This window comes from Condylura cristata, unplaced genomic scaffold, assembly GCF_000260355.1.
Source record: "Condylura cristata isolate star-nosed mole 26May11 unplaced genomic scaffold, ConCri1.0 scaffold00014, whole genome shotgun sequence".
In the NCBI taxonomy this organism is placed as follows: domain Eukaryota; kingdom Metazoa; phylum Chordata; class Mammalia; order Eulipotyphla; family Talpidae; genus Condylura; species Condylura cristata.
In genome coordinates this window covers 674,515-691,508 of record NW_004567115.1, presented here as the reverse complement: position 1 = coordinate 691,508, position 16,994 = coordinate 674,515, and the positions used below count along the sequence as shown (strand labels likewise).

General features: G+C 35.2%; 1 protein-coding gene across 3 annotated transcripts in view; it reads right to left on the bottom strand.

Moving 5' to 3' along the window:
* Window positions 1-16,994, bottom strand: part of LOC101620700 (ceruloplasmin) — a 61,024-nt gene that overhangs the window by 21,299 nt on the left and 22,731 nt on the right. For all 3 annotated transcript variants that reach the window (XM_012724931.1, XM_012724930.1, XM_012724932.1), the window contains exons 9-14: window positions 15,798-16,009; window positions 6,688-6,838; window positions 4,888-5,100; window positions 3,668-3,875; window positions 1,974-2,113; window positions 967-1,095 (exon numbers count right to left, since the gene is read on the bottom strand). In XM_012724931.1, the coding sequence (XP_012580385.1) occupies window positions 967-1,095; window positions 1,974-2,113; window positions 3,668-3,875; window positions 4,888-5,100; window positions 6,688-6,838; window positions 15,798-16,009 (1,053 nt within the window). The remainder of the gene's footprint in view (window positions 1-966; window positions 1,096-1,973; window positions 2,114-3,667; window positions 3,876-4,887; window positions 5,101-6,687; window positions 6,839-15,797; window positions 16,010-16,994) is intronic.

Genomic DNA, 16,994 nt, shown 5'->3' with positions numbered 1-16,994 from the left:
CCTATGTTGCCTCCAGACACCTCAAAAGTTGGAGCTGGTCTCCGACAGAGGAGTGTGAGGTTGCCCAGGGCAGGGATATCTATCTATCTATCTATTGTATTTTTTACTTCCAGAGCCCAAAATGAACAACTACTACTTTTTTTTTCTATTTGACATATTTGGAAATTGATAATTTACTGAGAAATGGTCCTTTTCTGGACATCAACTTTAATATAAAAGAAAGAAATGCATTTTTTTAATTAAAGAAGTTACATACCTATGTATTTTATTTCAGCTTTTACACTTTTTTTTTCTCTTTATTTTTGCAGTGAAGATCTGGGGTTTAGGCCAGAGGTACAGAGGGTGAGAGAGTCACCAGACACAGAGTGGGGAGCAAAACAGGCACATCTACTGAAATACAGTGCTAAGGGATTGCACTGGACGAGACAGTAGAGGTCTGCTCCGTCATATATGAGTTAGCTCCCTGGTGGAGATAGAACTCGGGGAACTTTGGCTGGAATTATGATAGTGCTGAGACCTAATCCCCAGGCCACCAGGAAGGCCCTTACTGGGTCTTAATAAAATACACCAAGCTCAGTACATTTCAGATATTATACTAATGTAGGATTTAAAAATCTAATCACCACCTTCTGCCCTTCAGGACCCTATTTTGGGAAACATGTGGAAGCATCCAGACTCATGCAGCAGATAAATCATTACATGTGTTATAGCTGAGTATGGAGACATCATCTCTTTTCTCATCTTTGAGCATTTGTAGATGGCCAGTAGCCTCAGATTGTTTCTTTCTTTACAGTTTTCCTAGAGAATGTGTGTGTGTGTAGACACAAAGACACATCACCCTGCAGGCCCTCTTAACCACCTCCTTTACATCCCCAAGGCATACTCATTGGAAAGGCACATCTCTCTAATGAATGTTGCTGTGAAAAGTGTATGACACTGTGTCTTCCCTGTTGCTTTCTCAAGTACCTGGCAAAGTTGGAGCGACTGTGGAACTGTCCGTTTTCACCCCATGGGCATGAATTGAGTAGGGTCTTGTGGCCATGTTTTTAAAGATAATTTTTACTTGGTCTCCAACGTTCGCATGAAGTTGTGGACCTGGCAAGAGTAAGAAAGAGGAGGAATTTAGATACCTGTCAAGTAGGAAAGTCTAACTCCATCATAAAAGCATCAGATAGCTTTCTTACTTAGCAATACGAGCAGCATTTGTTTCTGCCTCCACATCTCCTGCCTCCCAAAGCTGCATGCTGCAGCACACTCTGATTTATACCTAGTGCTGGAGGATTTGAGATTAAAAAATACCAATCGCTGCCTCTGAAGGTTGAGACCATGGGTTCCCATTGAGAATCCTAGGAAGGGTTTGGCCTGAAAGTTTCCTGTGGGGCCTCACCCTCCTCATTAGCTGTGACCCCGCCTCCTCCCCTCTCCCCCCATGCAGAAGTCAAGAGCACTGGTTCTCTCTCCTCAGCATTTGCTTCTCCAGACCTACTGAATGTGCTTTTGAAAATATGGAGCTACCTTTTCCTTTTCTCCCCTCTAACCACTCTTCACTGGTCATACATTCTGTCTTAAAGTGATCCTTGAAAGTTGAAGACAGCTTTCCCCAGCCTTGTGAACTTTTTCTTTCTTTTTCCTTCTTTATATGAACTTTTTTTTCCCTGGGAAGTAATCACTAACATCTTAATTTTAAAAGCAAGTAACTGCTCTTTTTGGGGAGGATGTAACAATTTGATTAGCATTTTAATTAGAAAATTTCTGGGAATTTTATTAAAACTACATGCATCAATTTGATGAACACCAAATGTGTCACATTTTTTAGTAAGTATAGGATACTTGTTTTTAGTGAATAAGTTTGACTTTTAATTTCTAAAATGATATTGATACATGAACAGAAAAAAATAATTGATAGTCACGAATTATCATTATACATAGCACATCACTAGCCTGCATTTGAAGAACTGAAGCTGTTAGAGTACCTAGAATTCCCAGATGTTCTTCTTCAGCTTTTCTCTCCATTGGAACACTGAATGTGCTATCAGTGTATTGCCGATACACAACCTTCTTGTACTTTGAACCAATGTAAAATTCTTCCTTATCTAAAAATACATTTGAAACACTTGCACACACACACACACACACACACACACATGATTAGTATTTATCTTGGTAAAAGTGGAAGTTGAATTTTAAATTTGAATAAAAATGGTATTTATTAAAATGACTATGGTAGTTTTTAATGTCACTCCCATCCTATAAGAATAAAACATTAAAAATAGACATGTGGGCCCTCCCTGGTGGCGCAGTGGGTTAAAGCACAGCACTGAGAATCTAAGGCCGCTTCCTCATCAGTTCGATTCCCGCCTGCCCCAGAGGTGACCACATGGCGGGGCAGACCTCTCCTGACCCGCCCGCTGCTCCCTTCAGCAGTGTATTTCATTGATCTGCCTGTTCTGCACTCCACTCTGTCTCTGGTGAATTCTCTCACCCTCCTCATCTCTGGCCTGTATCCCAGTTCTGTATGCACAATAAAATAAAATCTTAAAAAAAAAAAAAAAAAAGACGTGTTGTAGTAAGGGCATCTAACTAACAGTGGACACATCTAGGTTCTGGCCTTGACTCTGCCACTGGCAAAAATTACTCATTGTTAGTTTCTATACTCCTAAAGTGAGATATTAATGAGATAATCTAAAATTTTCTTATAGCTCTAAAATTTTATGAGTCTAGCTAGCTCCAGTGAAGTGTTCTCTGAATAGTGCAATGACCTAGGCACTGAAATGACCATTTCCCCAGCACCTCCCTTTACCTAACATTTCTATTGACTCCTAGTGGCTCCTGTAACTTTTTGACGCATTTGTCCCAATCACTCAAAAAAAAAGCTTTACTCCCCTGCACCAAAAATCATGCCACTGTGGTCAAACTAATCAACCAACTTAAGTTTAACTACAGGTTGCCAGCCATGTTATGCACCCCCTATTTGAACATCTCCCCATACTGACCTCAAATCATATCTCTGAAGGGTCAGTGCATGAGGGTGTATGGTGAGGCCCAGGGGACAGTTCTTTGAATAGTTAAAAAGATCTAAGTAGAGGTATTTCAGTTACTGCTCTAAAGGAAATATTTCCAATGCTGCAGTATCAAGTTCCTTTACTTATATCCATCTGTATTTTTCATATTTCTACAATGTACATATTAAATTGAAGTTTGAACCACACTTTCCTGACAGTTCTTAAAAAAGAGAGTATATCTGCTCTGCTGCTCTCAAAAAGTTAAAATATTCTTTCCCTCATAACAGTTTTAAGAATGTGAACTTATTACTAGACTAATAATCTTGGGAAGGAAGATAGTTGATAAGGAAATAATATTTTATCTCTGAAATCTAGACTTTCTTTTTGGTTTTAACTTGACAATACAAGATAAGGACATGCAAATGTGAGTAGACAATCCAATAAAAAAAAAAAGTAAGAACGAGAACAAAAAAATCATGTGAGTAAAGAGTGGTTTTCCTTTATGAAATTTAGGAAAAGCATAATTAATGAGGAAGGGTAACTAGTGAATATTTTGTTGTTTTTGTTACTGTTTAATGCAACTGCTTTTCTAAACCATTGCACAATTCTTACTTCTCCAACAGAGAAACCTAAAAAAAAATGTGAATCAGCATTTGGATAATTACTTTTGCTCTTGTAAGTGATGTAACTCCTTTTCCCAATCCCTGCTTGGAGAATAATCCCATTCCACCTCTACGGAAGCAATGTAGTACGTCCTCTCGTGGTGGTAGGATTTTGAAGCCTCAGACAGTTGCCTGCATGGATTCACAGTGTATTTTTGCTTCATGCCACCTGTATAGTGGTCAGTTGTGAGGCACTCGAGGTCATAGGTCCCTGGAAGGGGAAATAAGCAGGTCACTCATTTGCTGGGCACCTTCTATGACCTCTCCCCTACTCCAGATCAGCACCAAGTTCTAACCATCATCTTAGCATCTGACTTTCCATACCTGATGGGGAGGTCTCTTTGCTGTTTTAGAACAGGTCAGCTATGTGGCTGCCACAGGCTTTTGCACTAACTTGCTGTTTCCTATTCCTGTAACAGTTTCCCCAAAACATCCATGTCAGTCATATCTTCCTTTCATTTTAAAGTCCTTTGTCTCCTCCTCAAAGAATTTTTACCCACCTCCTCCCATCAGTTCTCTGCCCTATTTTTTCTTCAGAGTACTTATAATCACTTAATAAATTATTTATTATATTTGTTAATATTCTTGCTTTTTGTCTGCTCCGAGTTAAAATTTCAGCTCCATGACAGCAGACACCTTTTCTCTTTTGTTTATAGTTGTATTTACATTTATTTAATGAATAAGAGAAGTGGTGACACTGGACTTGACTTTTGTAGTGTGTAATAAACACCTAAATAAAGCCTGAAGTAAGTTAACACTTTCTTGTTTTGGTTAAAATTCTTTTTTTTTTTTTTTTTTTTTTTTTTTTTTACTCATTCATAGGAATGTAGGTGTCCCTAAATTTGCATGGGTTCTGGCATAGGACATTTAATTCCTATACCCAATAAGTAAACATTACATCTAGGATATAGAGAAATGATGTAACATTTAGATGCAGACAGTCTTTACAGTCTTTCCCTTTCTAGTCAGATTTGCAGCTACCTTTCAAAGAACCATCATTTAAAAGGAGAATGTCTTGACAATTTTACTGAGTGGAAATGAGGGAAATCATAGCCCATTCTTCTCACCCTCTGCCATCCCTCCTAAAGGCCTGCCTGACATTATTTAACCCATAGATTTAGGGTAGTTGGGAAGTTAGTGAAGATATGCATTTATCAAGCAACACCAGATTAAACAAATGCTGCCCGAAATGATTGAACAGATTTGACTTGAAAGAAATATACCTTCAGTATCAGGCTGCATGAAGAGTGTAAGGCTTGTTTGAGGGAAGAGATTTGCTGTGTCTCTCCTTTCTCCTCTTGACAAATATGTATGTCCTGAAAAGTAAATCCCATGTATATCGGCCTCATTTCCAGCACTGAAAAGGTACCACACGACAGAATCTCCTTTGCACATGTTGAGACCAGGTTGATTTCCATACATGAATCCATTCATGGCTATAACAATTGAGAAATTACACTTTAAAAGTGGCTTATGTCCTTCTACATGACAATCTCCCAGTTCCTGAAGCAAACTCTGTTCATTTAATTTTGGAAGACCTCAGGCCTTCCAATTGCTCTATGTGTTAGGGATATCAGCAGCACTTTCAGAGTAACCCCCAGCTGAAAGGAGTAGAGACAAAGGCAGCATTCTCAAAGGTGAGGGCCCTGGGGAACTCACTACTCAGTCACTTCTCAGTTTCTCAGGAGACATACTTGTGAACACCCAAATATATGGATAATAATGATTTTTCCCTGGGCCTGTAGACTGGGAATGCATTTGCTCTCTAGATAGATATTACATCTTAAATAACAGGGGTATGTGCAAGAAGATAGCTCTTTTTTCAATAGAAAAATAATTGCTTTTTTCAATAGAAAATATTCTTGATTCTTCAAAATACTAAAAATGCAGTTTCCAAAAGGATATTTTATAGATTGTAGACAATATTACCAGTATTAATCCAACTTTAAAATACCCCATCATCAGGTAACCAAATTTATATATATTTCCTTCTAGATAGAGTGATTTTCTTAAGTGATTTCCATTAGTGATGTGGAGGGGCATTTTTGTATAATTAGTCACTAGCTCTAAACCATTTCTGCATTTTATAGGAGCTAAAAAGCAAATCTCATGCTAGGTTTTAAGTGGAGTTGAGCATTTAAAATACACCTTAAACTCTCTGAATTTGAGCATTTAGGGTATAGTTTAAATGCTCTGGAGTTGAGCATGTAGAATGCAATTTTAATATATTAACAGTTTTTTTTTAAAAAAAGATTTATTTATTTATGCATACAGAACTGGGGTACAGGCCAGAGATGCGGAGGGTGAGAGGATTCACCAGGGACAGAGTGGCAGATCCACGAAGTACACTGCTGAGGGGAGTAGTGGGTGGGTCAGGAGAGGTCTGCCCCGCCATGTGGATCTCCTTGGGGCAGGCGGGGATCAAACTCATGAGGAAATGGCTTAAGCTTCTTAGTGCTGTGCTTTAACCAGCTGTGCCACCAGGGAGGGCCTACATTAACAGTTTTTAAAAACTGCTTGGGGATCAATTCTAAAGTGCAGTCAAGGAAGTTCACTGAAGGTCACTGAGGGTAGAGATCATAACTTTCTTTATATTAAATAATAAAATGAACCTGTTATTATTAAAACATAGTTGAGAAAAGTTTCTAACCCAGTGTTTCTTAAACTTTAACATATATCAAAATGAACTGGAAGGCTGTTAAGTGAAGGTGATGACCCCTCCTCTAAGTTTCTGATTCAGTTGACTTTACAGTTCTAACAAGTCCTAAATGATGCTAAGGCTATTGAACATTTTAAGAAACATGCATCTAATTGACATACCTTGTATTTTTTTTTATTCTGAATTAAGAGAGATGAAGAGTAATTGATAAATATATTAAATAATGATATTACCAAGGTCACTAACATGCTTAACCATTTATAAAACATAAATGAATGGGCAAAGCAATTAAAATGTTCTTTTATTAAAACTATTGCATGAATAATGCTGAAATGACATGATTGATGGATGATACAGTACTTACAGTGCATCTTGTTAGATTCCTGAAAGTCTTCATCTTCCTTATTCACATGATCAGGGTCAGTTGTAAACATTCTAATATTATCATCTAGAAGTAAACTCTCATTCTCATCAAACACTGCAGGAAATAAATAGAACTCCCTGTCTACATCTCTCTGTAGATTAAAACAAAACAGTGAGAGTAAGTAAAGCAGAAAGACTTCCATGTACACAATGCTATTTGTGCACCAAAGTAAAGATAAGAACTGAGTGTCCATTTTTCTTTGTAAAATGGAACTCATGAAATTCACCAGTTTACAACCAGAATTTTCACTATTATGTAGTAAACTTTCATTCAGCATGATAATGTAAGCTTCACATTGTGACAAAAGTTCTAACTTTGCTCTTCCTACCTTCATGCCAACACAAATTTTTCCTGTCCAAAAAAAAGATTAAAATTAAAATAGGAAGGAATAATATACTAGAAACCAGGGGAGCTGTCATTTACATTCATGGAAACTTCAAGAATTTCTGCAAAGCAGAGAAATAACCAATCGAGTGAACTGGAACAGGAATTCACACAATCTCTTGCCATGTGGACAAACATTCTCATTCCTTGTCTCCCTGGCCCTGGTAAAATAAATAAATAAGGAAGCAGAAATACTATCTCATCTATAAAGTGATTCAGCATTCAGAAGACATTTAGCCTAAGTCTTCAAAACACATGAGCTCTGGGAGAATGCTTACATTACTAGGAATACTGGGAGCACAGGGGCTGCTTAATCTCTCATCCCAAACCCCAAAGAGGAGGGATATAGAAAGTTCCTCAAATAGGAGCCAACACTCCACTCCAACTCATATATATTAATATCTGGACACTTCCAAGCCTCTCCTGCATCCTGCTGACTCAGTAACTACAAAAGAGATCCCAAAGTATGCAAAAGACAGCAAAGGTCAAAACAAAATCAAACAAACCACCTGCAGAAAAAGTAAAATAGTTTAACTCCTTAAGCTACCACTAAAAACATTAAAAATAATAAAATAGAACAAAATTGAAAGACAAAAAATATGATACGTGGAAATGCAATACTTCAAGAGTGTATAACATCACAAGGTGAGAACAACTCTATAGAATCCAAACAGAAAAAGATAGAAAACTATACTTCCCTATAGGGAATGTTCAGAACTAGTATAATAATAAAGAAACTCTAGCATGTAGAAGAAAAACTCAGAAAGGCAATGCAAAGAAATAGAAGAAAATTAATAAAAGAATATCAAAGACAGATAACAAAAGATCAGGAAAACAATGAGCTCAGACATAAAATCAATAATAGAAATTAAAGCATTCAATAAGAAATAATTAAAACTTAAAAGGCAAAGAGATCAAGAACTCTTAAAAAAGCTATGGGAATAACTTTTCAATGGTGGATCAAATCAATAACCTTAAAGATAAATAATGCACTAAGGACCCTAGTGGAAGAAGAGAGAGAAACAGATGTTAAAAAAAAGGAAAAAGAAATTCACGAATTATGTAACACCATTGAGAAAGCCAACATAAAAATGTGTATCCCAAAAGGGGAAGAGAGAGGCAAGGAACAGAGAACTGGTTAAGGAAATAAGCATATAACCAGTAAAAGTAACCCATAAGTTCTTCCTATAAGCAGCTTTAGGTGATCCTTAAAAATATTTTGCTACTTTCTTGACCCCAGAAAACACTGCAAAGTCATGAAAATCAAGAGGCTTAAATCTTCTTATTCATTTTAAAGCAGTTATGGAACTGCCTAAACTATCAAGGATATGCATATGCATATCTATAAAGCCACCAAGTATCTGAAAGATATCACTCTATACAAGTAATGTATGTCCTTCCACCATTTCTATGGTGAATCTGGTTGGGGTGCCCAGGCCAAATAGTGGGGCTGGTCACAGGGCTGATGACCCTGCATGAGTACTGAATTTTTACTACATGTGCTTAAGAATGCAGAGTAATACTGAATTTATGGATCCAGATGTACTCTCTGGTCATTGAGCATATCCAGGTGAACAAAACCCCCAAGATGTGTCACCGAACATACGGAGCTCATGATGGGATTAGCCGATGATCCTTACTGAAGAAGGGATGACTGTAAACTGGAAGATGAAGTTGCACAGAAGAAAAAGTTAACACTGAAGAAGCTGAAGAAATGAAAAACTATGTCCCAGGAGTACAGTCAACATATAATAAATGGACATAAATATGAAAATGCAAAATAAAAGGCATTCCTACTGGACATATATCTGAAATACCTTTGGAGATCCTAACAGCAAAGAGAATAGAATGACATATTCAAAATAAATAAAGATAAAAACTGTGGCTAGAAATATTTTACATGCTGAAAGGCTCTCCTTTAGATATGAGAGAGAAACAGGGCTCTTTGCAGACAAACAGAAGCAGAAGGAGTTTGTAAACACTGGAACTCTCCTATAAGAAATGTTGATAGCCCAGAAGTAAACACACATTTACATGGTCAGTTAATTTAGATAAAGGAGTTAACAGTATGCATGGAGACAGGAAAGTCTCTTCAATAAATTGTACTGGGAAAACTGGAGAGCCATATGTGGAAAATTCAAACTAGACCATATTCTCACACTATGCCCACCCAGCATGAACTGAAAATAGATTAAAGCCTTGGTTGTAAGACCAGAATCCACTAAATACATAGAGGAAAACATAATCAAGACACTCCATAACATTTGCTTCAGGGGGATGCATTTCCAGCAGCATGGAAAAAAAACAAACAAAAATAACCAAATGAGACTACATCAAACTGACATCCTCTGTACAGTGAAATCCTCTGCAACAGACACAGACATCCTGCTGAATAGAAGGAAACATTTGCACAACATACATCCAACAAAGAACTACTGTCCAAGATCTACAAAGAATTCATACAATTCAATAAAAGAGAACAAAGAACATAATCAAGAAATGGGCAGAGGAGGTAAATAAACACTTTTCCAAAGATTACATACAAATGGCTTCTAGGCACATGAAGAAGTGTCCAGCATCACTATCATTAGAGAAGCAAAAATCAAAGCCACAATGAGATATCACCTCACTCCACTGTTAATGGCACATATTAAAACAAACAAAAAACAAAAGAAAAAATAAATATTGGCATGGGTATGAAGAAAAGGATGTATATATACATATATATATATAAATATTTTATACACACACACAATCTAATCTATTAATTCCACTCTTTGGCATTTATCCAAAGAATGCAAAAACACTATTTTGAAGAGATAGATAAACTATGTTTATTGCAGCACTATTTACAATAAAAAGCTAGGAGAAACATAAATTCCAGTAACAGATGACTGGATTAAGAAGATGTGATACATATACACAATGGAATACTATTTATTTAAAAAAAGATGAACTTCTGCCATTTGCAATTATATGGAGAGATAGAGCTAGGTGAAATAAATCAGAGAGCGAAAGACAAACACTAAATGATTTTATTCATGTGAAATATAGAGAAGGAAACAAAGGAACTGGGAGAAATACACCAAAAAAAAAAAAAATCCATAAATGATTACCACATTGAGGCCACTAGAGAGGGAGGGTAGGCATGGGAACAAAGTGGAGAAGGAACGCAGTAAATAAATTAATATGGATGTTCTGAAATGGATGGGGTGTGGTGATGCATATTTCAGATACAAACTTATTCCTCTAAATAATATACAGTGGTATAAATAAATAATTTTATTTATTGCAAATAAATATTTTTAAAGTTTCAAAAAAATAAAGAACTTTCCAAAAAGTTTAAAAAAATTGAAAACCTGAAATCTATCACATTAATAGGTTAAAGAAAAAAAATCACATTATAACAACAGATGGAGAAAAAGTATTTGACAAAACCAACATCACTAGTGACAAAAACTCTCAGTATACAAGGAACACAGAATTTTTCTCAATTTGATAAATAATACACACAAAATCTTATAGCTAACAATTTACTTAATGATGAAATGAAAAATTCAAATCTTTGTCACTAAGATCAGGTACAAGAAGCCAAAAACATACTCTTTTACCACTTCTACTTAGCTTCATACTCAAAGTTGTGGTTAATAAGACAAAAAGAGAAATAAAGATATATATTTTTGTTCACATATGACACAATCATCTGTGTAGAAAATCTGAGAGAATCAACAAAGTATCTTCTGTAACTAATAAGCTATGAAACCAAGTTTGCAGAATATAAAGTTAATATATAAAAATGAGTCACTTTCTTAAATGTCATTAATGAATGCATAAAATTTGAACTTAAAAACTGCAAAACTCTAATGAATGAAATAAAAAACTGTCTAAAAAGGATTTCACACATTTGTGGATAGACTCAATATTGGCAAGTTTTCGATCTTTTGCAACTTGATCTATAGATATAAAGCAATCCAATAAAAATCCCAGCAAATTACTAGTGGCTGTTGACACACTGCTTCTGAAATTTATTTGGAGATATGGTTTCAGAAAGTCCAGAGAAGACCCACATGAATATAGTTATTTGATGTCTGACAGAAGAAAATACAATGTTTTCAACAAATAATGCTCTATCAATAGGATATCCATACTCCCCCCTCATCCCTCCCAAGAAAAAAGAATCTAGTATAGACCTCACACTTCTCACCAAGTAACCTCAAAATAGAAAATGGATATAAATGTGAAACACAAAATCATAAAAACTGCTAAAAGAAAACATAGGAAAAAAACTAGATGTCCTTGGTGATAGAACTTTTAAGATATGACACCAGGGGCACAGTCCATGAAAGAATGAGTTAGTAAATTTAACTTCATTACAATTAAAAATTATGCTCTACTAAAGATGTCAAGAGAATGAGACGTCAAGCCACAGATAGGAAGAAATATTTACAAAAGCAACACTGCATAAAGAATTGTTTTCCAAAGTAATAAAATTGAACAATAAGAAAACAAAGAGAACAAACAACAAATGGGCAGAGACTGTAACAAACATTTCACCAACGAAGATACATAAATGACAAATAAGCATATGAAAAGATGGTCTACATTATATATCATTAGGGAAATGCAAATGTAAACAACAATGAGATACAACTACACTCCTATTAGAATGAACAAAATCTGGAACAATGACAGTGCCAAATGTTGGCAAGATGTAGAGTGCAGGAACTCTCATTAATTCCTGATAGGAATGCAAAATAATACAGCCATTTTGTAGGGCAGTTGGTGATATCTTATAAAACTAAACATATTCCTGTCATCCGGTCTAGAAGATATTCCTTGGTATTTTCCTAAAGGAATTAAAATTATGTCCACACAAAAAACTTATACATGAATGTTTATAGTAGCTTTATTTATAATTGTCAGAATTTAGAAGTAATGAAGGTGTCCTTCAGTAGGTAGATGGATAAAAAATCTGTGACACATCCAGATAGTGTGATATTATAGTCTAAGAAGAAATAAGCCATTAAGCCATGAAAAACTTTTGTAGATTTGATGTTGGAGCCAGGTAATATTTTATCTAATTATAATATTACAGTTTTTAAAACAATCCCTAAAAATAAGCAAAATGAAAAAAATAAATCTATATTCATTGGGTAGCAAAATTACAGAGAGAAGAATTATTGCAAGTGATTTTAAATATGTGATTAAACTGAATATCCTCAGTGTTACCTATTCTAAGGATAAAAAGGGCCACAAAGAAATCTTAAACTGTTTTTAGCAATATTATTGTTGATTGGAATGTTATAATTTCAATTGAGTCTATTGTTTGTACATGGTGGGATGATATCAGTAATGTAATTACTGATAATAATGCAAATATCATTATTATTGAGAAGTTTTTCAGTACAGTTAAATGGACAGATGTAAGAACAATGAGGTTAAGTGAAAACAAAAATAAAATAAAAATATGTTGACCTGAATTTGAATAGAAAGTATCAATACAAACTAATGAATTTTTCTTTAAAAAATTTTCCAGGCCCAAAGCCTTAGAAACAATAATTAACCCAATAGTAATGACTTCCCTAGTGCCTGGATTGTGGTTCTAAAAGTAACATCTTACTGAAAAGAATGAAGAATTTTGCAAGAGAAATTCTGAGTCTAGGTCTGGCTTAGAAACTGTGCAATATGAATATGAAATAGCTTGTCATAATAAAAAGTCAAAGAAATTTCAAAGCCTAAGACCATGTATAAAGTAGAATTGAGATAGGCTGGTTAGACTGTTCCTTTCTGCCCATGTATCTGCTGAATAAGCACTAAAAAATTCTTTTCTTCCACAGCCATCATGTGTAAGTTGGAGTCTCCAAAGAGCTAGAACAGGTGTGGAAATTTTTGTCAGAAATTTAAGTTCTGAACTAACCAATGTGTGTCTGGGAAGACATTTTAAACAACGGTACATGCACACAGACAATAATCATTCAAACAAAAATGTGAGGTTTTCACATTTGGTGGGCACAGCCATGAATGCTAGGACATACAAGGTGACAGAAGAGTTGTGGAAACAAAGCTCTGTGGAAAGAGAAGATTCTCAAAGATCTGGTGTCACTGTTGGTGTTAATTGTTGTTGGTATTATCAAAGAAGGCACTGAAGAACATGTAAGAGATTATCTTGAGCTTTGTGGGCACACTGAAGTGATTGAAGTCATAACTGATGAAAGCAGTGGCAAGAAAAGAGGCTTGGCTTTTGTAACCTTTGATGACAAATGATTTCACAGAGGAGACTGTTACTTAGAAATACCATATTGTGAATTACCACAACTATGAAGTAAGAGATGGCTAGTACTTTGTGGATGAAGTAGTTATGGAAACTTTGGTGGTCATGAAGGTGGCTTTGGTTGGAATGATAACTGTGATCATGGAGGAAACTTCAGAGGCCAAGCCCATTGGTGGCAGCCCAGGTAGTGGTAAATATGATAGCATTAGGGATGGCTGCAAAGGATTTGGCAGTGATGGAAGCAATTTTGGAGGTGGTGGAAAGAACAATGATTTTGGCAACTGCAATGATCTTCAAATTTTGGGCCCATGGAAGGAGGGAACGTTGGCAGCAAAAGCTCTGGCCCAGCAGCAGTAACTTTGGCAGTGGTGGAAAGCTTTAATTGTCCATCAAGAAATAAAGCTTAGCAGGAGAGGACAATCAGAGAAGTGATAGGAAAGTTTCAGGTGGCAAGAGATTTGTGAACTCAGCCAAGAAAAGTGGAATTAAAGCCTAGCTACTACAAAGAAGACACATTTTAGACAATACTCCTTTATGTGCAAAATATTCACTACTGTGCTTGTAACTAGCTGTATAACAGGTTATTTTCTATCCATGGAAAGTATCAAGTATTCCAACAAAGGATTTTAAAGTATTTTTATACCTTTTTTTTTGTATTGTGAAATTGATTGCTAATGGTAATAGCTGAATTTTGACACTGAATGATAGTGTCTTTGTAAAAATGTTCTTATAAAGTTAGTCTATTCTGAAGTCTTCTTGGTATACTCCCTCAACATTGTAAAGTTAGAATTCCTTCAGGGTGATTCCAGGCATCATTTGAAAAATTTTCTTACAACCTGATTGGGTAGAAAAGTCATTATTTTCAGAAATTTTGGTGTAGTTGAATTGAAAGTTACTGTGTTGTGATTTGGAATTCACCATTAAAAGGGTCACTCAAGCAGAGTCATGGTTTATTAATCATTGGCAAATCCTATGAAATACGTCTAAAATGAAGTATATATCCAGATAAAATTATATATGGGAACGAACTATGCATATCATATTATCATGTGTAATTAATAAATGATTTTATAGTCCCCTTACATAAACCTCAAGGAATCAATCTGATAAGTCCCTCTGTCCCCAGAGGCAAAATTATGTTACTTTGAATATTAACAAGGTTAATGACAATGAATTGAAGCATGCCAAATATGCTTAAATTATGATTTCATAAGAGTACTTACAAAACATAGATGTTATTAAGAAGCTTTGTAGTATTCTAAAAAAGAGATACTGATTTGAAAATTTATAAAGGAATCTAATTAGGCAGTTGTGTTTTCCTTATATACTGCATACCTCTCAGTCACCAAATAATCCAATATACTATACATGTGTAGAAGTATACTGGTTAATAAACAAATAAGCAATGATGCAGTCACAAAATCACCATGTAACCCCTGATTGGTTTGTGCTTCTAGAATAGTCATTGTTGGTTGACAATATTTCCAATAGAGGCACAATTATATTTTATATACTCCCTGATAAAAATACCACGTGCCACATAGGAAGTAATCTTGCAAAATTAAAAGAAAAATCTAACCTGAATCAGCTCAAACCTAATGATCTAGCCATCAATTTATAGGAAATAGATGGAAAGAGACTTGATGAATGCAGTCATATCTGCATTGAACAGAATAACTCTTGCAACAGAAAAAAAACACAAGAAAATAATCCTGAGTAACATATTAATTGATTGTAATGTGTGTATTACTTGTCTATTCAAACAACAAATGAAATAAAAGACAATTGGGGAAATGTGAACAGTGATTGGATAACTGATGATATTAAGGAATTATTATGCATATTTTAAGACATGATAGTTATGATAAAGGAATTTAAAAAGAGTTTATATCTTTCAAAGGTTCATGTTATTTTTTTTTAAGGTTAAAAATCAATGATGGAGTGAGCTATATTATTTTTAGGTTAAAAGTTATCTTCTATCACCAATTCACCCATGTGGATGGAAAAAGGCACAAAGGATGTAAAAATAAGCTGTCATGTAATTTTAAAAAAGTCATTTCTAAAATATAATTGAATTAATATATTCCTCAGTGAATGATAGATGACTTATCATTAGTTTTTTTTTTTAAACTTAGGATATTTATGAAAGTCTAAAAGTCTAGTTGTACCATAAAAACATTGAATTCCAAGGAAAATCTTGCTTCCAATTCTTCTTGGAACAATCAATCTAGTTAGAACATCTTATTACAATATAAATCTTATAAACCAGCAAAAATTATAATAAACATTATGATTATGTATAGAATCCTGGAGGTCTCAAATATAAAATTTTCCTTGTAATAATGATAACTGAAAGAAATTAGTAAATCATTTTAATGTTCTCTGTTTGGCTTACCTGTCTCCCATTTGCATGTAAACTTCCCTCCTTGCATATTTTCATTGGCCCAATAAGCCCTGTGAATATATCTTTGGTGGGATCCACAGCAGAATAATACATCTTAGATAAACAGGCAGGGTCTTTGTAAGTGGGTCCCACTTCCTTGGGTACAGTCCATTCATAGGTGAATGTTTCTTTGGGTGCCACATGGGAAGCTGAAGGAAGCACATCTGTAAAATAGTTTATATTTGGCAGTTTAGGATAAGCCATTTTTTTATTTCCTTGTTATGCATTCATAAGGAATCGTACTTGTGCTTCTGTGTCAGACTGAGGATTAGTGTGATTTCCTCCAGAAATTTCCTCTGATCCTCTGTATGAAATCAATGTTTGCTACAGTTTGAAAGATTGTATCTACTCAAAATTCACATATTTGAATTTTACTGCCCAACTTGGTGGTATTAGCAGGTGAGGACCTTTCCCAGATAATTATAAGAGTGGAGCATTGGTGAATGGGATTAGCTCTTATAAAGAAGTTCCCACAGAGCCCACCAGCCCTTTCTGTCATGTAAGGACACAAGAAGTCTAAATCCCAGAAGAGAACCACATACTACCTACCATGTTAGGATTCTAATCTTGGAATTTTAGCCCACAGAACACTGACAAATAAATATCTGTGATCTATAAGCCAACCAATTTGTATTGATAGTATCTGGTTATAACAGACTGAACAGACTAAGATGGTGCCTCACCTTGTACTCATAGTTTCTGTGAAGGTCCCTAACACCTTTCTTATCATGTGTGAGTCTCCCCCAACACACCCCACTACCAAATAGAAGTGAACCATTTTGAAGGCAAGCACTGTTTTTCTATCACCATCAACAACACCTGGAAATATGGGTTAATCAACACATTTTATCTTGAACAAAACTGAACAGAAAATAACATTAGAACTACAAATGATTCTATTCTAATATTCCAATTTTATACTTGAGGAAATGAGCCAGAGAGACTAAATAACTTGTACATGGTCACTGCATAGTTGTGGCAAAACCACTAGTCTTCGTTGATCATCCTTGATATATTAAAGTACCAAAATATATCCACAAAATGGGCTAGTTTGTATCATTAAAATTATATTTATAAAAAATTACATTTAGGCCCTCCCTGGTGGCGCAGCGGGTTAAAGCACAGCAATGAGAATCTGAAGCCACTTCC